A 21672-nucleotide genomic window follows, 5' to 3' on the forward strand; every position below is an offset into this window, starting at 1 on the left:
CACCTAAGAGATGCTATGCCCAGTGAGAACCTAACATGTTTTTCTGAAAAACATACTGACTTACAGGAGCACACTTTGTATGAAAAAAAAGTAATGTGAAGATGAAGTAACATTACATTTAACAGTTTAACCTTGGATAACTGTGAAATTTTAATTATAACAATAGCTAACACTAGTATGTACAATTTTAGAGAAAAATATTAAAACACAAAGTTTAATTGATATTTATTTTTGGACTGAGGTTCTTGAAAAGGGAGAAGGGTCTTTGGCCCGATATGAGGTCTGTAGCTACTGTTTTAAATCAGTTTATAAAACTATTTAAAGATGGGAATCTATTAATAGATTTTCTCCCAATACTATGCAGTTAATCTTTAATCAGTTGATCTGTATCATCAACCAAACCTGCGAGTGTTCTTAACAATGTGTTTACAAATGTCTAAGTCCATTTATTATGAAATCGATTGGTGTCTTCTGTGTTCCGTGGTGGTAGTGAAGTCCTGGTGAGCTGTATAGGCAGCTCATGGAGGCGAGTGTTTTAACAGTAGGTGAGTGTTAGTTAATACAGTGTTGCTGGACCGTTTCCTCTCTTACAGCCCCTGGAGCTTGGCCAGCACAGACGTGGGGGGAGGAGGAGTTCAGTTTTGAGATCCCTGGGTTTATTTCTGGCTGTTGGGATCTGAGACTGTTGGAGAAAGCATAAATATAGTTTGAAGGAGGTCGGAGGTTCTGGTCAGGGGTAAATGCTGGATGGATTTTTTTTTTTTTAAGTGGATGATTTGTTTATAGGTGCTTCATGCTTTTGCCTTTTGGAGTTGGTGCTTCCCAGGGGCCACTCTGTGTCTGGGTCTCCTTTGGTGGACATTTCAAAAGTGTCCTCCAGCCATTCTCTTCCTTTTCTTTTTGTTTTTGTGTTCAAATACCCAACTTCCTAACCTGCTATGGGAATTGATTTTCTTTTTTTTTTTTTTGATAATGAGCACCAAGCTCATTGGAAAAGACGCTTATGTAAATACTACAAGCACATGGCACTCGAAGGATGGAGTTGCAGATTCGGGAGTATGTGGCTCAGCCTGCCTGTGGATCACTGTCTCCAGTGCAGAGGGAGAGAGGGGTGCAGTTACGGAGCCTTGTCTTTTGTCTCTCTGTGGGTTGGTCACTGGCTTCCCTGCGCAGGGTATGCATTCCTTACCCTTGGTCCACTCCTGTGGTTCAGGGAGACCATATGAAGCAGTTATCCTTAGGCCTTGCTCCAGATTTTCACGCAGGTGCTCTCTGCTATTAGGAACTTGGGGACACTGCCCAGCCAGTGACCACAGCTCTCCTCTTCACTGCTTGCTGGTCTTACTTCAGAGGTGGCCCTGGTCTGATTCCTAGTCCTGGCTCATTTGCTTGCTCCCCGGTCACCAAATCAACCTTGTCTTGGGGCACAGGTAGTGCACATGGCTTCCATTGCCTGGGAGTATTAGGGGTCCAGTTTTAAGAAACCTGGCCAAGGAAATGATTTCCTCAGGGAAAAACCTAGACGACAAATTCATTAATGAAGGCAAAATTGTGTCCCGTTGGGAGTTCAGCCTCTGACATTAGTTCACAGCCCATCCTAGCCACTTGCCTGGTGCATGGTGCTTACCCTGGCCAGGCTCCTCACCTCTGTTCAGTTTTCATTAAAATGGGGATAATGGTGGTATCTTCTCATTTGGGCAGTTGTGAGAAATAATTTAATTGATTCATGTTAAGGATTAGAGGCTTGTATTTTTGTGCGTAGTGAACATTCAGTAAATGTTAGTTACCATTTTATCTTTGTACCTCAGCATGGAGCCCTGTGGTTTATACATAATAGGTGCTTGTTAAACAGTTTGTTCAGTCTCATATTCAGAAGGTGCCATCTGATTGTTTTTGCTTGTGTGCAAAATGCAAGCACTTTTTATTTCAGCTCCAATAAGAGTGCATGCAGTCTGCTCACAGGGAGAACAGCTCCTGGTGGTAATGTACAGATTTTTCTCAACAGAACATTGAGCCATTTTCTTAGGAAGGGTGGTATGTCCACAAAAGAGGAGGCTCCAAATTCTAGTTACTTTCTGATGATTTGCTACACAGAAAGCATATTTTCTTACTAGTGTTTGGGTCTTAGTAAATAAAAGGAATGCTCTGTTGTTGAGTCGTTGCTAGATAGATAAGAGGTGATAATTGGTCAGGAATTCTACTATTTATTTTTTGGGCTGGGAATGTGGCTCAGGCGGTAGCGTGCTCGTCTGGCATGCGTGCGGCCCGGGTTCGATCCTCAGCACCACATACCAACAAAGATGTTGTGTCCACCGAGAACTAAGAAATAAATATTAAAAATTCTCTCTCTCTCTCTCTCTCTGTCTCTCTCTCTCCTCTCTCACTCTCTTTAAAAAAAAATAAAATAAAAAATAAATAAAAAAATTAAAATAAAGTAATAAAGGCAGTTGCTTCAAATGAGATGAATTCATATCAGACTGTCTTTTTATAGGGTTATATTAATTATCTTACCCACCAGCTTAGTCAGTCTTTGCCCTCAAAGTTTATTCCTAGAGGTTTATTAAAAGCAATGATTGGTTTCAAAAAGGGGAAAGATAGACATTTACTTGAAGTGTAGTTGTTGAATTTCCACCTCTCAAGGATATGTTTTCCAGAGTACCTTCTGAGAGGCAAAACCTCTCAGTGATGCTTTTTATGACTTCGATTAACACATGAATGAGAGCCCAAGGTGGCCTTCCCTGGGCTTACCCTTCTCCCCAGCGCTGTCTCCCTCTTCTTCCCTCCCAAAGTCCTTTTCATTTGTTCTCCTAGGACTTGGCTTTCTTGGGAAGGAGTAGGTCGGAGGCCATATGTTATCTACTTGTTCACCCATTTGTTCTATAGCATGGCTTCAGACTCTTCAGTTCTCCCCAGCTTCTCTTTTTTGGGTTTCAGTGGAGTGGAACTCTGTGTGGGGAATTCATCCCTGAGCACCATGTTGTATTGCTCGCAGCTGCCTATCTTGGGACCAGGTGGGGTCAGAGTTGTTAGTGCCCACACAGAGGGAGGCCTTAGGAGGATGCCCATCCTGGAACCTAATTTCATAAGCCTTGGGGCCTACAATCAGGAGGAGCTGGAGGCTGCTCCAGAGGCCATGCCTGGGGATTTGAGCTCTGACTTTTCAGAGTTAAAACAATGGACACAGAGATAAAAGAAAGACACCAGGAAAACCCAGGAGATGTAAATCTGAGAGGCCAAAGAAATCCACTAATCTAAGAAGAGAATCTAGTTTGGGGAAGCTAAGAAAGTTTGGATGTCTTCTGGATGTAAGTGACATTCTGTTTGTTAGTCACAATGATCCAATCCCAAGCTTTGAAAATGACCAAGGAGAGAAGGCTGTTGACACACAAGGAATCGGAATCATGGACTTGGAAGCTTCCTTAGAAATGTATCTCTGCCAGCCTGCTCACTTTACAGGTTAAAAAACTCAGACCCTTACAAGTCCATCCTGTTCCTAAGATTTCTACCACATCTGCAGTGACGGCCTCGTCTTCCTTCCCCACCCAAAGAGGTGAGGAGCTTCCTCTTGCCCACTCTGGAAGGAATTCCTGGGGTCCTGTTGCCCTCCATGCCCCCATGACTTTGTCCCAGAATGTAGAGCACACTTGGCCAGATCAGCCTCTGCTGAACTTTTCCCTCCCTGCTTCTCTGCTCCACCCCCGCCCCCTGTACAGGATCTGGAGCCCTCCCTGGAGTGGTGTGAAGCCACTGGAATGTGGCACTCTGACCCCTGGCAGTTGAGTGTCCTGGATGGACCTGGCCTGGGAAACAGGAAAGACTCTTGAGAGGGAAGGCGCTCTCCGTGGCCTTGGGGTGGGATGGAGGGAAAGGAAATGCTGGGCAGTGTGACCCCTCACGTGGCCCACAGGCTCCCACACAGCCCGTGCTGGACCTGCAGGTAGGAACAAGCAGATTCTTCAGGCCAGGCCCTTGGCTGGATGCTGTGGGTAGAGCGGGGCTCAGGCAGGTGAGCTGCTCCAGCAGTTGGGGTGAGAAGGAGAAGAGGTGAACAAAGTAGGTGCAGACAAGAATCCTGAGGAAATTCTCAGAGGAGATGATGAAGAGGGTGGATGGGGAGAAGGCGCGTCCAGGGACTATATGGCTTAGCAACCAAATATGTTAGAAGGACCTCTAAAAGAAACTTCACCCCATTTTTCCTTTAGAGTAGAGCAGACTTCATTTGAAGACCTGTGTCTTTAACATGCTCAGTCTTGGCAAAGAGAGTATTAGGTTAATGAAGGGCATGGATGCACATTCCAGTGTGAAGTCATTTGTTACTTACCTGTCCTTTTCAGTTGTCTGTTACTGATGGGTGCCCCTGGGGCACAGTGGGGTCATTTACCTCCCTCAGAGAGGTATTTAGGACATGTTCCATGGTGATGTCACTGCCATCAGCTTTTTGCCCCTCTTCAGGACAGGGAAGCATGGGTCTCTCACTTCCTCCCAGTCTCTGGTTGAACCAGGATGCTGAGCCAGGACTGGAACCCGCCTGATGCAGACTCCTCTGGAACCCTGATCAGATCATACTGTTGCCAGACTGCAGGCAAAGTTTACCAGGATGGTATACCAGGTTTTTGTTAGCAATATTTAAAATTGAATTCCATGCATTTGAAAAAGGAGTAGAAACAATAGGTAGATTCTACTTCTGAAACACCCTTTGAAGATAAGATATATCCTAACTGCTGCCATACCTGAAGGGATTGTGCTTCTGAACAGAAGCTGGATCCGCTTCATGCTGAGAAAAATGAGCTCTTTTATATACATTTTCTTTTTAAAGCAAATGAGTTATTCTGTATATTTGTATGTTTATATATGCATGTGCTCTATCTGAAACATGGAAAATATAAACTTTCTTTGTTACTACTGTTTTAAAATAGAAAGTTACCTTCTAGTTCCCAGAAGGTTTAAATTACTATAGGTTTTTTTTTTTTTTCATCCATCTCAAACATTCTGAAAAGACAACTAAATGTGAATGGGTAAGTAGTGAAGAAATTAAATAAACTTGACTCTTAGATACCTACAGAAGGATTTTAAAGTGCTGCACTTCTTTTCATGTGACATTATTAACAGAGGCTGTTACCTTCTAGAATAGTTCTCTGCTCAGATTCACGGTTCCCTGCTCCATTCTGCAAGTGGGTATTGTGGTATGTGCAGCCTCCCCAGTTCAGCATGGAGTGGAGACAGAAATGAAGAAGGCAACTTTGGCCCCAGTAAACTCAGGATCTGGCTGTAAACAGCTGCAGGCTTAACATAGTGAAGGGTTGTGAGTAAGTATGCTGGAAAGTGAGAGAAATGGATGGGAGAAAATAAAATAAACTTCTTTGAAAAAAAAACATTTAAGCTGGGTAGGATAGTGCCGCTTTCTAGATGGAGAGGGGGAGGAGTATTCCTAAGCAGAGGAAATGCTGTTGACAAAGGCTCATTAAGTGAACTCACTGGTACTCAGGGAATTGATTGCTGGAGGACCTACTGTGTACTGAGTCCTGTTCCAGGTGCAGAAGATTGAACAATGAATCTCCGCCAACCTAGAGTTTTCTGGTGCAGAGAACAAACCAAGTTATTAAAGCATCCCGCATGCCAAAGGAGGTCAGTGTTAGGGAGGAAAATAAACCGAGAAAGGGGGAGGGATTATAGTGGTCAGGGAAGTCTCTGTAAAGTTGAAGCTGATCCTAGTCCTGAAGGAGTGAAAGTGTGAACCCTCCACACACCTGGGGGAGGAAACATAAGTGCCAAGACCCTGAGGCTGCTGTGGCCTGGGAAGACAAGAGGTGCTGGCTACACAGTGGAAAATAACTGGAGGTTAGCTGGGGCTGGGCTCGGCCACTTTTACCAGTGTGAGAAGTTGGACTGGACTCCATAGGCAGGAGAGAGCCAGCATAGGGTTTTAGGTTTGGTTTGTGCTGTCATCACTGAGATCCCCAAACTAAGTACCCATTGACTGGAGCTGGGTCCGTTAGGTTTAGAGGTACAGTACTACACAAAGGAAACTTCAATTTTGTGAGAAATGTGTAAATACATTTTCAAGCATGTTTTTAAGATTTTCAAAAAAAATTTCTGTATTGTTATATTTATTTGTATGGTTTATTTCACATGCATTTTAGGGGTTAAATTAATGCTGTGTGAATCATGGTTCAACCAAATTACTAATGTTCCTTTCTTGACATACCCTCAGGCGTGAATCCTGCTTTTCATTGTCCCCTAATTTACATTTGCTGCTTTCTGGAGTATTGCAGATGAATTTCAGGGACTTGATGCCTTTCAAGTTAGGGTATCAGGCAGGCTCTGTGTTGCTGAGTTTTCTTAATAGGCTAAAGTTGTTTCTCTGGTTCTCCTTTGAGATTTATAAGACTGTAGCCTTCATTAACAGATTATAGCAGAGTGAATTTTAATGGTGTTTTAAGAATAAAGTTCTAGACACATACATCAAACTTTCAAATATTAGGAAAATCGGTAACAGGAAATTGTATGCTGTGCACAAAAACAGTATTTGTTGAATATTATTAGCAAATTGTGCTTTGTTGGCAGGACTAGGTAGGAGGAGATTCCTTGAGTATGTAGGCACACAAGAGATCAAACAGAGATAAACTTGATTCATATACACACAGAAGTTTTTTAAATCAGAGGTTTGGGTTTTTTGTGTGTGTGTGTTGTTGTATTATTTTGCAATATTGGATTTGAACTCAGGCCTCAGTGTTAGATATGTGCTTACCACTGAGCTCTGCTCCCAGCTTCAAAGATTTAGGTTTTTAGGTAAGATATTTTGGGAGGGTATTTCTTTGTAGAGCAGTAGTAAGGATCAGTTAGAGATATAATTGTTGGAATATTACTCTTTCACTTACTATCTTCCACTTGGTTTATTTTGAAGAATTTAGATAAATTATTAAGGTAAAGTTCACAGCAGTGTTCAAGTCGATTTGTAAAAACATTCCTTACAAAACAATTGCTAACTGATTTCACAAAGTTATTATCCTGAAAAGATTCCTTCATGCTACTTACAGATCATTACGCCATTTAAAAATCATTATTTGCTCCTCAGGAGTCTGGCTGTATATGAAGGCATTGTTTGCCTTAACAAAGAAATCCTTGTTTTCCTGGAGGATAGAAGAGTTGAGATCATGTTTATATTGTTTGGTTTTCTGTTCTTTGGGTGGTTCCAAAGGTGAGCCTGCAGCTTCATTTCTTGGCTGTGGGATCTGTCTGCCTGTCCCCACAGTTTGGGGACCATCCACAGTGGGCCTGGAGGCCATGTTCCCTGGAGATGGACTTGGCCAGAGTGAAGGTCAGTGGTGTCCCTGCCCCTCTTTGTCCCGATGCTCAGGTCTTGTGCATTCACTGGAACTTGGAATTTTGCCCAGCCCTTGGCCGCCTCACTTCCCACTTCCTCGCATTGCCTGCCTGATGATAGCGCTGTGGAATTCAGCCCTGCCTCGCTCAGCTCCTGTCCTTAACGAAGCTGTTTAACCCCTGGGAAGCACTTACTCCACTCTCTGGCACCTGGCAGGTGCTCACTGAGTGCTAGCTGTTACCAGAAGCTTTGTCTCTGGGGTGCAGTGTGCTTCATTAATCCTTGCTAACTGCTCAGTTGCAATGATGAAAAATTTATATCTTTCAAAGTGCATATTTTCAGAGCACTGTATTTGTTTTGTTGTTGTTGTTGTTTGAAGTTCTAATCCCATTTCTTTTCACTGTAGTGGTTTCTACTTTTAGATGAGTGCGATCCCCATACCTACTCTACTGGTTTGCTTTAGGTTAGTTGGCTAACAGATTTTAGGTCAGAGCGTACATTAATATTTATAAAATGGTACTATGCATTATTCATGTCTTCAAGTACCTCTCTGGCAAGAAGCATTAACTTGTGTCATATTATCTCATGTCGTGACATACAGAAGTGGCAGAAAGGAAGATAGGAGAGTTTGTCATTTAAGTTAGTATTTGTCTGACATGGCAAGGCGTATTATATTCATTCACTCACTTAGAATGTCATAAGTATAGATATGTGCAAGGGTTGGTACAATGTAATGTTGAAGTTAAAAGAAAACTTGAGTTCGTATTAATATTTTACAAGTAGGAAGACTGAGATCCAAAGATAGTCCTCAGTTATTTCTAAATAATCAACGTCCCCCGCCCCATCACTAAACTTACTTTCCAGAAAAGGTTTGGCCTTTGAAGATTCATATTGCTTTGCTTAAATTCAAGCCCTTTTGTCTTCCTCCCGGTCCCTGTTCATTCCTCATGTAGACTTTTATTTTGTTAAGGTATTACTTACTGAGCCTTACGATGGCTCAATGATGAAGAGTAAAACTATATCCTTCTTGTCAAAGAAGTCACTTTCTGGTAGAGGAAATTTGATGAGCAATTTCATTATACTGCTGTAAGTGAAAAATTTTGAATATATAATAGAAGTCCTACAGAGGAAATAATATGTAATTCAGTCCCTGTAGGGTGGATGATATCCACAGAAATATAAAAGACTGAGGAGGGGTTTTCAAAGCAGATGATAAGAAGAAGCTTTGTAGGCAGGAGACCAGCTCATGGAAAGCCACGGAGTCATGCAATGACATGGGTGGCAGAGGGAACACAGGTCACCTAGTGTTTTGTTGGAGAAAGGAGGATATGTGATATGGAAGACAAGAGGTGGAAGAAGTGGGTTGTGATCGTCTAAACAGACTTCATGTTCTGTGCCATGGATATTGGGCTTTATTTTGTAGACATTGCTTTGAAACTATGTTCTTCAGACGTTTGATTGGGCTGTTCTCTTAACACACTTTGCTGGTGTTATGTACATTATAACCGGTCTGTAGGAAGATCCAACACTGGGGACCAGGTATAGAAGGGGTAGCGAAAGATGGCTCTTAAAGCATCTTAAACAAGAGATGAAATAGAACACAACTAGAAGCTTCTCCAAGATCATTTTCCCCTCAACCAAGATTTGTTAATTTTTAAGCAGCATTTGGTAACTGAGATTCTTCAAGGCTGGATTGACATGGAGTTACGTGATTTAACAAATAAGTACAGACAGAGACAGCTACATTGCTTAACAGTGGAATGAATGTGTCTGGATGTGTCTGACCAGTCCAGCACTGCACGGATGTGGGTCAGGGGAGGAGACTCAAGGTTTTCCTTTAAAAACATGGGGATCTAATGTCAAAGCAGAAGATATGAAAGAAAGGTTGAGTTCTGTGGCACAGAGTACAATCAAACTAGTTGTAGCTGGAAAAAACTTAAATGGCCATTCAAATACCTGTTTTGATTGTTTAAAAAAAAAATCAGAAATGTAGCCATTTAATGACTAACTTTGAGTAACTTTCTGGTAAAACTATTATCCAGAAACTGATTGAAAAACATATTTATAAATATCAAAATAAACCAGATAAGTTAATGCACTCTCTGAAACTGTTGATCACAAGCCATTCATGAGGCTACTTAATCTTTTTGAAGAACTAATTTTTTTGTTTTATTAACCACCTTTGTGGCCTTTATTATTTCTTTCCTTCTTGTTTCTTTGGACTTCCTCTGTTGCTCTAATTCCTTCAGTTGAATACTTAGCTAAATCATTTCTTTACCTTTCTTATGTGCCCTCCAGTTGCCTGTTAAACATTGCCTTGGTTGGGTTCCCTCAGCATTGACATGTGGTGCTTCCATTGTTCTTCATTTTAAGTATTTGGTAAATTTGCCTAGAAATTAGCCTCATTTTTTAAAAAAAAAAGTCTTTCATAGATATGTCCAAATATATACAGTAGTGGAGATAATTGTATAATAACAGAGTGTTTCAACAGTTGTCAATTCATGGCCAGTCCTGTTTTATTAAATCAGAATTTTTTGAGGCCTTGGCTCATGAATTTTCTAAGACCAGAGGTGCTAGGAAGGTCATTGAAAGTGACCATTATATCAAAACCACTCCTGGCTTGTCTTACCTATGCGTAGTAATTTGGATTTTCAAAATTTTTGATATAGTGTAATAATGGGAAAATATTTTAAATTTAAATTATGACTGTCATAAATATATGATTCTCTGTGACTACCCTCAATAAATTGTTAGGATTGTTCAATTTCAACAAAGATGGCAGAATCAAAGACACATGAAGTCTATGGTGACCTCATGAATTATCCATTCCTTCTCCTTTTTAATTAAAAAATTATAGCATAGAGAGCTACATGTCTTGTTCAGGGTCTTCCAGGGCCAGATTGTGGTCTCCAGGCCAAGGCCCTGTCTGTTACACACCCCACCTCTGGATTGTCTGTTTGTTTGTAATGCAGTTTAGGAGAGTTCCTGGTGTAGGCAGAATGTAAAGAAGGAGGATAGCATGTTCAGTCTCTCCTGTTCTCTTTTCTGATTTCATGAAATCCTTACTTGTAGAGACTTATCTTCTTTTAAATGCCTCCACCTTGTTCCCCACTAGCTTCCTGCTGTCAGAAAGGAAATTATCCTTACCTTAACCTTTTCCTCTATTTCAGAAGTCTTAGGAACATTTTATTAATATATTTAGTGTGATTTTGATTAGAATAGTGGAACTTTATACTGTAAACCTATTTCCTGGCATCCTGAGGCCTTAGCACCTTGCTAAGGTTTCGATGCATAATAGATAACAATATGTGTTTGAGGAGCACATGATTGAAAGAAGTAATGAATGAATGATTTGCATTCTATAGTGCATATCTGGTCCTCCTGTTACTTGTATTATTAAGGTATCTGATGAAAACTACAGTTTTGGAACATGTGCTTACCATTAATAAGCATTGTCTTGTAAACTGATTTAGTAAATTGGGCCAGTACTGCTTGTTTTTTTTCAGTGGATTCCTCACTGAGACATAGTACAGATAGATATTCCTGTCATTTGTTTTATATTTAGAGGTTTGCATTCATTTAAGTCTTCAACAAATATTTGTGTGCATTTTAGCATTTCCATTGTTTTAGAGATTCTAGCTTTGTCCACTTTGGTATACACTTTCATATACCTAACATGGTTTTACTTTGTAGAAATGCCTGTAAAACAGATTTTTTGGAACTTAAGTCATTTCTACTGATAACCATAAATTTGCCCTTCCTGCTTTGCGCTGATTACAGTACAAGAAAGAGAGGAAGAGGGAAGAACCAGCTTTGGAACATCAGCCTTAAGCCCGGCGCAGGGAGAAGGAAAGCTCACTGCATTAGAGTCCTCCTGGAGCAGAACTGAACGCCCGATAACAGCCAGCTGGGAGCCGGGGGAGTTAAGAGCAGCAATTTTACATTACACTGGAGTTTCTAGGCTGGCATGGAAAGAGATACCAGTATTAGCTATTTGCATCTTACCCTAGCCACAGGGATATGTGAACAGCTGAAGAATTAATTTGATATATATTCCCAGAAGCCTCTCTGCTGCCAACAGAATTCCATTACTATGAGCTTCTGAGTGTGTACCGTGAATTTGTTTCTTGCTTTTTAATATCTGCTCTAGCATATTTCTGGTAAGTGGATTGCTACATAATGGGGTGCAGCTATCTCTTGGTTTGGAGTAAACTCCATTAGCCTAAGCAGGTACAAGGTAGAAAAGGTAAGGCTATGAGTGTACAAATGCCTTCCACCTTGAGAAAGGCAGAAATTTTAGATTAACACATAGTCCTCTGTCCCGTACGTATAGTTGTGGCTGAAACATTTTATTTCATGTTGGTAGTAATTCAGACTTGAGCAACGTGATGGAAAGATATTTTGATGGGCAAAGAGGTTGACTCCAGGAGCAGTCAGGCTCGAATGTGCACAGCTGGACCCTCCAGCTCCTGGCATGGTGTGTTTGGTGGAGGAGGCGCCCTAGAGCTGCTTCCCACAGGTCTGCAGTTGATGTGCTCCATACGTAAATGAGGCCCCTTCCTTCACATCCTTCTCAGTCCCCCCTTTCCTGCCCTCAGGATGGAAATTTTTTTCCTACTAGCCTTTGCATTAAAATCTCCCATATCAATTGTTGGAGGAAGGAACTTCAGGCATCTGCTTTGTGTAACAGAAAGACTTAGTCCAGGGCAAGACTGGATGGGGCTGTTGGAAGGACAGTGATTTTACTTTGGCATCAAATGTTTGTTCTTAAACAAGGAAAAAAACTCACATTCTGCAAAATCATTCATTATACTAAAAATAAGAGCTGTTGGAAATAACGGTTAGAGGAGGCCACTTAAAACCTGTGGAACTATGTACCTGGAGGATAAATGTAAACCATAAGAACCCAAGTAAAAATACTGACACAGGCAAGCCACCCCGGATTTTGCACCTGTGTCCCTGCCAACCCATCCTTTCCAGCTGCACATACTCCAGAGCTCATTCTGCTTACTCTCAGAGCACGGGTCCTTGAAGTCAGTTACTCTTAATGGAGACCCGTTTCATCAAAATTAAACACAAGATCCAGGAGTCATTTTTTTCCTCCTTTTTTTTTTTTTTTTAAATACAGGGGGAAATGTCTGTAGCTTTTTCGTTTGCAAGCTCCTTAGATAGTTAATTGTGGAAATTTCAGCCACTAGAACTGTCATTTTTATTCTAAAGAAAGGAATTTGAATAAAATTACCAGCCTCAGGTCTTCATATATTTTAAGATTTTTCCTTTCATCGTGGAGGGGAGGGGAAACTCCTTTGGATTTTTTTTTTTCGTAACATTGTTCTGGGAAATGCCACGTAGAAACTAGTGCAACTTTTGCTTTATGTATTGACACCATTTTTCTATTAACCAGTTGCATATTAGCTAAGTCACCTTACAGATACATGCATTTTTATGGTTCAGTGAGAACAGGTACCCGGTATCCTTTGCTGTTCCTCAGACCTGGTTCCTGTGCTCTGGTGGCTAATGTGTAGTAGCAGGGTACGATCATACTCTTTAGAACAGCATTCTCAAATTGTGGGCTGCCAACCCCTGGGGAACCCCCAGCGCCTTTTCAGATGGTTCATGAGGTCAAGCTATGTCCATTATAATATTTAGCTGTCCATATTCTGTCCTCTTGATGCCAGCAGTGTAAAAATGTGGTATATAAAACTGTTGGCATCTTAGTCTGAATGATTGAGGCCGTGGCACCAAACTGTACTTTGTGTCCTCATATTTGCCACCATGCACTGTGATAATAATAAGTAGTAATTTTTTTCAAAAGTCAGTTTTCCTTAAGGATACCCTTGATTGAATACAGTACAAGTTATTAATCTCATTGAATTTCAGCCTTTGATTGCATCACTGATGTTTTGTGGGATGAAGTGGGTATCCATGAAGTAATTCTGCCACACCCTGAGCCACAGTGGTTGTGCCAAGGAAGGGCATTGTATTGCCAGTGGGCCTTCTGAGTGGAGATTTGGTTTAGCAGTTAGCTATGTGTCTTTGCTCGAGTACTCACGTATGTGGACAAATTAAATTGTATGAATTTGAATTCATACCTGAAATTTTTCGATTTTTTCCTTTTATGTATATTTAGAGAAGATAACTTATTTAGTGTCCTGATTTGTTGCTGTGACAAACTTTAAAATACGTTTACAGAGGTACCTCAGTTATTTTCACCTTTCAGTCTAGGGGGCTACATTCTGTGACGTGTGGAGCACCAGGGGGAAAAAAAAAAACATTTGTTCTAAATAAAGAGCAGCACCTCTGTTTTTTTTAACTCTTTTCTTTTCTCTGACAAGTCCGGGGGGGGGGGGGAATCAGGAACCAAATTGGAGAAGCAGAACTAGGATCCTTTGCTGTATAGCAATTTCAAAACAGAGAATTTACCAAGTACTGTCCAGCGCAACAAGCTGAGCATCCCTGATCTGAAGTCTGAAATGTTCTGAAATCTGAAATGTATAATATAAGGTCCACTGAAATATTTCAGAGTCTGAGAAGCTCCTAAATTTGAAACACTTTTAATCCCAAGCGTTTAGATAAGGGATCCTCAACTTGTATTGGGCTCAGATTCACTTAGATTTCATTTAGTCTGTGATTGAATCAAATTTCAGTATACTTTTTCTCTGAAACCCCGTGGATTTTCAGTTAAACTATTTTACAGTATAATGTTCTGTGTAATAGAAAACTATAAAAGCATTTGTCTCAGAAGTATATTGTATTTGATCCCATAAAACAGTTGCTGTGAAGGGAGCTATTTGTCAAAAAGAAAAAAGTATTGATTAGGTGGGGGCAGGGGATTGAAAGGTTTCCTCTCAAAAAAAAAAAAAAAAAAAAAAAAGTGTTTTAGACTTTGTGACTTCCAAATCAGTGATGCTTCCTTTCCAGGCAGACCTGTGATGTTTCTGAGTCAGACTCACCTGTGCTTCTTTGGGTGCAGCCTTGCTGCTGCCAGAGAGTTGTTGCTGAGAAAGAAGCAAACGGTATGGAGCCAGGGAGGGATCAAGGGCAGTTATCGTTTAGTTCTGATTCCACATTCAGTGGAAGTGGTCTTCCTACAGCAAGGCAAGGAAATGCATCTGGCAGTGAAAACAGTTTGGCTCTGAGAGGGGCTTCTTGGAAGGACTCTTGATGCCAGTCCTGTGATAAGAGGTTGCAGTCTTAGAGCTGAGCTGGGAAGGAGGCTAATGACAGATGATGCTTAGTAAAAAATGCACCAGTGTGTCTAAGCATTTCTTTAAAATGTGTGTCTCATACAGTGCTTTGATGATTAACAGTTAAAATAATATTTGTATATTTTTTTTGAGAGAGAGAGAAAGAATTTTATTATTTATTTTTTAGTTTTCGGCGGACACAACATCTTTGTTGGTATGTGGTGCTGAGGATCGAACCCGGGCCGCACGCATGCCAGGCGAGCGCGCTACCGCTTGAGCCACATCCCCAGCCCAATATTTGTATTTTTAAACATGTTCTTTATATAGTAAACATACATATATATGTATGTATGTGTATATATACATATTTACTGTTTTCCCAAAGTTTGGATAAGACCCCAACTCTGCCTCTGAGAACTCTGTCTATTGGGGAAATTTGACTTAAATAAAACCACTGCAGGAGGGAGTGAGAGGCTGGAATAGCTCATTCTCTTGAGCCAGCTGAAGATGACTTTTCAGAAAGGTAGCAGTTGAACTGGGTCTTGGAGGTTGAATAGAAGTCATGAGAGAAAGAAGGGAAGGAGGTGTTCTGGGTAGATGAGCTGCATGAACAAAGCATGGGGGCAGTTTCTATGGGTTTGTAGAGGGAACTTCAGTGTGCTTAGAACATTAGGCTGTGGGGGAGATGGGTCAGAGAGGAATCTGTAGACACAGGTGCCTGTCAGTCTTGAAGAGCTTTGTATTCAACAATAAAAAGTTTGGACTTTTTCTTCTCGGCAAGAAAGAAACACTGTTTGTTTATGGAGGAAGACGATTCTGGTAACTGTGAGAAATGAGGTGGAAGGACAGGAAAATAGTGGCAGGGAGACAGGTTAGAGAATTTTGTGGTAGCCCAAGAGGGTGATGTCTGCAGGGAGTTCCAATTTTAGTGGAGGGAAGGGGTTTTCACTGTGGAAACATTTCTTGGTAGATATGCAACATCTCACTGATATTGCATATATTTACCAAAATGCTAATCAGGGTTTCCTCTCAGGAATATGAAGTCTTTCAGTGGCTCAAATGTTACTTGAACTTCTGAGTTTGAAGGATTTTTGAATTACCAATGGACATAGGCAGTCACAGAAAGTCCTTCATGGAACATTTCACTGAACTGTGTCAGGACAGTGGTACTAATAGCATGTCGACAGGTAGACACAGAGATAAGATATCATTTAGATGCACCATTTTGTTGTAACTGAAGACAAAAATCACCATTTCTACGTTGAATTTGTTCCTAGTTTTCCTTTTGGAGTACTTGAGCAGTTGCACTGCCACCTTGCAGATAAAAAGTTCCTTCCTGTAAATATTCTATGCATTATATGCTTCTAAGGACCAGATGCAGACTAAGGAGGAAAACATTTTAAAACAGATCATTTGTGTGTCTGTTTAAACTCTGAAGCCAAAAGATAATCATTTTCCTGATAGCTGAGGCTTTGATCACATAAAGTGATCTCCTGAAATCAAAACACAGGAGATTTTCTCCTTTCTTTTCTTAAGAGAATCACCCTGAAGCTCTTTGTATCGTGAATGATGTTCTTCTAAAGACATCTTGGCAATAAAATTATTTCACTGAGGGAGTTTTGCCTAGTTTGTGCATAGAGCAATGACATCAGAAGTACATGTTAGTCCCATAAAAGCCATAGCTGTTTGTTTATGCTCTCTTCTGTGAAAACACATTGCTTGTTTTTCTTCTTTTTCCCCCTAGTGCTGAGGATTGAACCCAGGGCTTTGCACATGATAGGCAAGTGCTTTCCCACTGAGCCACACCCCCAGCCCAACACACATTCTTAGGATGGCATTTATTCCTGCCTTAGTGTGTGCCACAGGTTGAAGTTTTCTCAAACTCAAGCACTTTTTAAAATTCTCTTCAGATACGGTTATCAGAAACATGTTTACTATTCAACAGTCAGGCCTCAGTTCAGGTGTGATAAAGTATCTTTTAAAGATAATGTTAAGAGGGAGAAAAACCCATGTAATTTCCCAGAGACCCATAGAGAAATAGTCTGGTTTCCTGCAAGAGTTACTTTAACTACCAGGAATCGAGCCTGACCACGGTTTTGTCATGGTAGTTGGATTCTTCTGAGCTGGGTCCAGCAAAGCTTGTTTTAAAGATCTTTTGTATTTATGAACATCTATTCTATTCCGTGATCCTTACCCAGATTGGTCTCAGCTTTAGAATGAGAAGACCTCAGTCTCTCACTAGGCCTCAGCTCATAGTGTTGGGGGCATTGCTGGCTTCAGCTCTGGGCGGTATTGGACACTAACAGTCAATTCTAAAGCGCAGCAGAGGAGGATCTCCTCCATTGTATCTCATTCTTGATTCTTAATGGTATCTGATTTTTTTTAATGTTCATTAGTGCCTTAATGTATTAAGTTGAAGAACTGTCTCAAACCTAAGGCTGGCGTCTACTGATGGAGAAAAATATGTAGTTTTAAGGACAATTTTGTAGTGCCTGCCTGTAATCCCAGACGCTTGGGATGCTGAGGCAGGAGGATCCAGAGTTCAAAGCCAGCCTTAACAATGGTGAGGTGCTAAGCAACTCAGTGAAACTCTATCTCTAAATAAAATATAAAATATGCCTGGGGATGTGGCTCAGTGGTCTAGTGCCCCTGAATTTAATCCCCATACCAAAATAATAATAATAATTCAAAATAATAATAATAGTTATTATTATTATTTTGTAGATTGACAAATAACTATTATTATTATTATTTTGAATTATTATTATTATTATTTTGTAGATTGACAAATGTTGACTTCTTTAATTTTATTGATGGTGGAAAAATGCAGGAAACTCTATTCAATGAAACCTTATTTAAAATAAAAAAATTCTAAAGGAATCTCAATTATTATGACATGGAGGTAGTGGAATTCGAACACAAACATTTTATATGTATCTATGTATATGGCTATATTTTATTCTTCTCCATTATTGGTAGGAGGTCAAGTTTCATTCATTTGTACAATTTCAGCCAATTAAAATTGGCTTTCACAAATGGAGGTGTCAGAATTGGATGTTCATCTTGACATCCCTGTGTATTCTTGCTCTTAAACAGGTCTTTGAGTGAAGCAGCAAGAAAATATTATCTGGGTAATTGTCTTGCAGATGAGAACTGGGATGATGACCAACTGCTTGGTTTTGAACCATGCAATGAAAACCTTATCTCTGGCTGCAATATTATCAATGGGAAATGTGAATGTGACACCATTCGGACCTGCAACAATCCCTTTGAGTTTCCAAGGAAGGATATGTGCCTTTCAGCTTTAAAGAGAATTGAAGGTAAGCCTTAATTTTTGTTAACCACCCATCTCTAAGGTGTAGAATTGTGTAACTCTGAGCCATGATAGTATCTGAGCTTGAAAAAGGCAAATACAAGCTTACAGAGTTCGGTCGCTTTTAGAATCCTGAATGAGATGCATGAAGTGTACCAGGTGCTGGTGTGAGGTTGAGTGTGTGTATTCCCTAGGAGGTGGAATGGAAATGCTGTGGTCCCATGAGCAGGGTAGCTTGTGCCAGCCAGCCTAGGTCACCCCTGCATAATGAATAATCTCGTGAGTGTTGTGCTTGAGATCAGCATCTGTTGTCATCAGGTCCATTCTGCTTGATTGACCGTAAGATGGTATTTCATGAGGAGAGCCTGCTAATTAGAAAGGCAACTCATCTGGCAAAATCAGGAGCTCTATAGAAGAGAAGGGAGAATTGTGCATTGAGGACTGAAGGCTGATGTTGATTTTGCCAGGGGGCAGGAATCACATAGGTATGGCTAGACCGTGAGGCACTTCACCTCTCGAGAGAAGTTAGAAGTTACATTAAAGTAACAAGAAGACTACACTAAAATGACACATAACATTTGTACATTCATGTATAAAATCTAGAAAAAATATTGAGAATTTTAAAATATTATGATTCCTAACCACAGTAATACCAAGTGGAGTACCCAGAACTTGGTGCTGTGGCTCACAACCCATATTAATAATGGGGAAGAACTGGGCTTGTGTCTCATCCCTGTCTCTGACCAGCATTGGATTATTCTTTAGCCCTAGTTTACTCTTGGGGAAAAAAGAAATAGAGAAAATGAGTGCTAATAGGTCATTTAAAAATGTATATTTTATCTCTGAAATTATGTCATTCTGAGGTGGAATGGTTGGTAGTACAGTTTGGAATACCAAGGAATTTTAGCATCCAAAAGACAAGCTCATAGGGCAGTAGGGCAGGACTGAAGTTTTGGAAATGTGTTACATTTCCAAGTTCTATTAAATGGTAACAAAGAACAAGAAATTTGTAGTGACCTATAAAATAACATTACTCTATGTATTTACACGTGCCGCCAAATCATTAAAATTTAGCAGAAAACAATGGAAATAAAGTTTTAGAACAGTTGACACTTTTACATAACTTTTAATCCAATTTTTGAATCCGAACTATACAGAGGTTTCACATAGTGGATGAGTTGCAGGCCTAGGAGTAGCCATACCATGTACCCTTCTGATCACATCGTGACTCTGAGCCAGTATAGTCCGTTATCAGTCCTGACTGCCCTTTGCTCATCTCTGCCTCATCCACCAAGATGACTGTTTTGCCAACTTCAATATACAAACTCAGATAGTTATATGATTAGTTACATGTCTATTTCACTAGTTAATTTTGTTACATGAATGTATTTAACACCATATTATATGAAATAACAGCAATTAGAGTCATTGCTTTTTGCTGTTTTTATATTTCACAAAACTATTTGATTCAAATGTTTCCAGTGCCTCATGGTGGCGTGGCTATCATTGTTTTTATTTGGGCCACTTTCCAGTCATTTAATAGCCTGCTGGTCATTAATTAGCCTGCACATGCTCTGCACAGCCATCTAAGTTGATTGAGATGTAGCAGGTCTAAGTATGATGCTATCACAGGAAGTTATGTCTGCAAACACAATACCTGTACATTTGTAATAAGTTAGGTGCATATTTATGATCTTTGCAGAGTAGTGATTAACTTCATTGATTTTTTTAAAAGTAATTTTTAATAGCTTTTTTAAAGATCTAAGTAAATTTCTTTGCATCTAGTTGAATTTCTTTACTTTTAAAAAGTTTTAAATTTATTGTCAGATGACTTTTGTATGCTTCAAAAGTAGAATTGGTTTGAGATCATTTGAATTTAAATACTTTGCTATTCAACATAAAACACTTTGCAGCATGTGAGGTTTATAAGAAATCGGGATTAGGGGAAGTTTTCCTTTACTGGGAAATAACTTGGAAGGAAAAAGGTCTAACTTATATTGAAATACGTATCATATATGAAAAAATTAGTGATGACATCATACTTATAAATAATTAAATCATTAATAGTATAGAAGTTTGATAGTTGGGATGCCATAGGCATTCAAGGTCAAGAAGCATGACCCAGGATTGTATATGATAAGGTATCATGAAGAGTTTGGTTAATGATGGATTTCAGGAATGAGAACATCATGGACAAAAGAATAAAATGTGGAACAAAGGATTTTTATGACTTATGTGTAAGCTGCTTACAGAACTGTTCTAAAAGAACCAGGTTTTATGTCGATAGGTGGGTAATAGGAAATAAAGATGGGAAGGCAGAATGGAACCAGATTATGAAATGTCTTAAATATCGTGCAGGGAGCTGAAGCCTGGTAATGTTAGCTATCAGAAATCATTACAGCTTTATTAGCAGAGAGAAGCAGAGCGTGGTAAAATCAATGTTAGGCAGAATGGGGACAGGGGCAGGTGCAGAGTGGATGGCAAAGGGAGATGCTACCTTCAGGAGGCTGTTGGAGAGCTGTTTCCGTTACCCACACATGGTGCCTTCGGGGCCCGGCTAGAGTGGTAGCAGGGGAGACTGCAGCAAAACATCAATGAACAAACAGCCTTTCGATGAAAGAACTGACAGTATTTGTTAGTGGATAAGGGAGGGGTAACAAAGCAAAAAAGAATCCTAGGATTTCTAACCTGAAATAGTAGTACGATAGTGCAAGTAATAGAGATAGCATTTGGAAGTAACAGGACCTGGTGATGTAGGTGGGAAAGGAATGATAAATCAAGGATGTATTTTCCCTTTAGTAGGGAGAGGAGCAGATTGAGGGAGGCCTCAAGAGTTTTGTTTTGGGCAAATTAAATTTGACATCTTCATAGAGCTGTTTGTCACTTAAGTAATTGCTAATGTAATTCACAGACTAGCCTTCATACATGGGTTTCTCATGTTAAGTATACTGAGTATTATAAGGGTACATCCCTGAGAAAGTCAGACCTGTCTACAAAGAAGAATAACCCTAGTTGGAAGATTGTAGAGAAAACAAAAATAACTCAAGTTCACACTGATTTATCACCAGATTGATTTATCAATAATAGAAGAGATTTGTGTGGAAACCATAAAATGTGTTCTGAAATATTTTAGTCATTGCTGCATCACACATCAAGTGGGTTTCTACAGTGGTATAGATTGTGTAAAACGTATTCCTGCTTTGGACTTGCACAGTGAACATTTTGCAAACAGGAGTATGACACTTGGGCCTTTTGCAATTGTTTCTTTCTTTTTGTTAAAAGCACCTACAGATAACCTTAAATGGTGAATAATTTTTGCTGTTATTGAGAAAAGATAGACAGTCAAAAATTGACATGTGATACTGTATATCATTGTCATATACATGAGTGGACAAATAACCATTTGGCATTTGTAAGATGGTAAGTCAAGGAAGGTTTTGCGGAGGAACTGGGAATTGATTCCAACTCTTAAGGAATTTGTTGGTTCGTCCAACAGAAGGGAAAGGAGAGTGTAAGAACATCCTTGACTAGAAAAGATCTTAAGCAGAGGGCCCATGTAGGAGAAAGTGGACGTGGTCAAGTCAGTGAGTTTTGGTGGCTGATTTGACTTCTGGGGATAAGGATGGGAAAGACTTCCATATTTTGGGGGTGAAGGGGAATGATTGTGAAGATAAATGCTTAGGGCGGTGATGGTCAGGATGGATGTTTGGGGAGCTGATGCTCAGGATGTACTTGGTGTCATTTGCTAAATGTGGGCTACAAGGAGAGCAGCTTTATGAGAGGTTGAATAAGGTACATACTGCATTTGTTTTGTTATGTTTGCAGTATCTATGGAGAATCAAGGGGAA

The 21672-nt window shown here is 40.1% G+C and overlaps 1 protein-coding gene across 4 annotated transcripts in view; it reads left to right on the forward strand.

Annotated features, from left to right (window-relative positions):
* The window catches only part of Crim1 (cysteine rich transmembrane BMP regulator 1), a 179247-nt gene that overhangs the window by 19069 nt on the left and 138506 nt on the right, over positions 1–21672 (forward strand). For all 4 annotated transcript variants that reach the window (XM_026405877.2, XM_026405879.2, XM_026405878.2 and 1 more), the window contains exon 2: positions 17658–17831. In XM_026405877.2, the coding sequence (XP_026261662.2) occupies positions 17658–17831 (174 nt within the window). The remainder of the gene's footprint in view (positions 1–17657; positions 17832–21672) is intronic.

The sequence above is a fragment of the Urocitellus parryii genome, chromosome 12 (genome assembly GCF_045843805.1).
Source record: "Urocitellus parryii isolate mUroPar1 chromosome 12, mUroPar1.hap1, whole genome shotgun sequence".
In the NCBI taxonomy this organism is placed as follows: domain Eukaryota; kingdom Metazoa; phylum Chordata; class Mammalia; order Rodentia; family Sciuridae; genus Urocitellus; species Urocitellus parryii.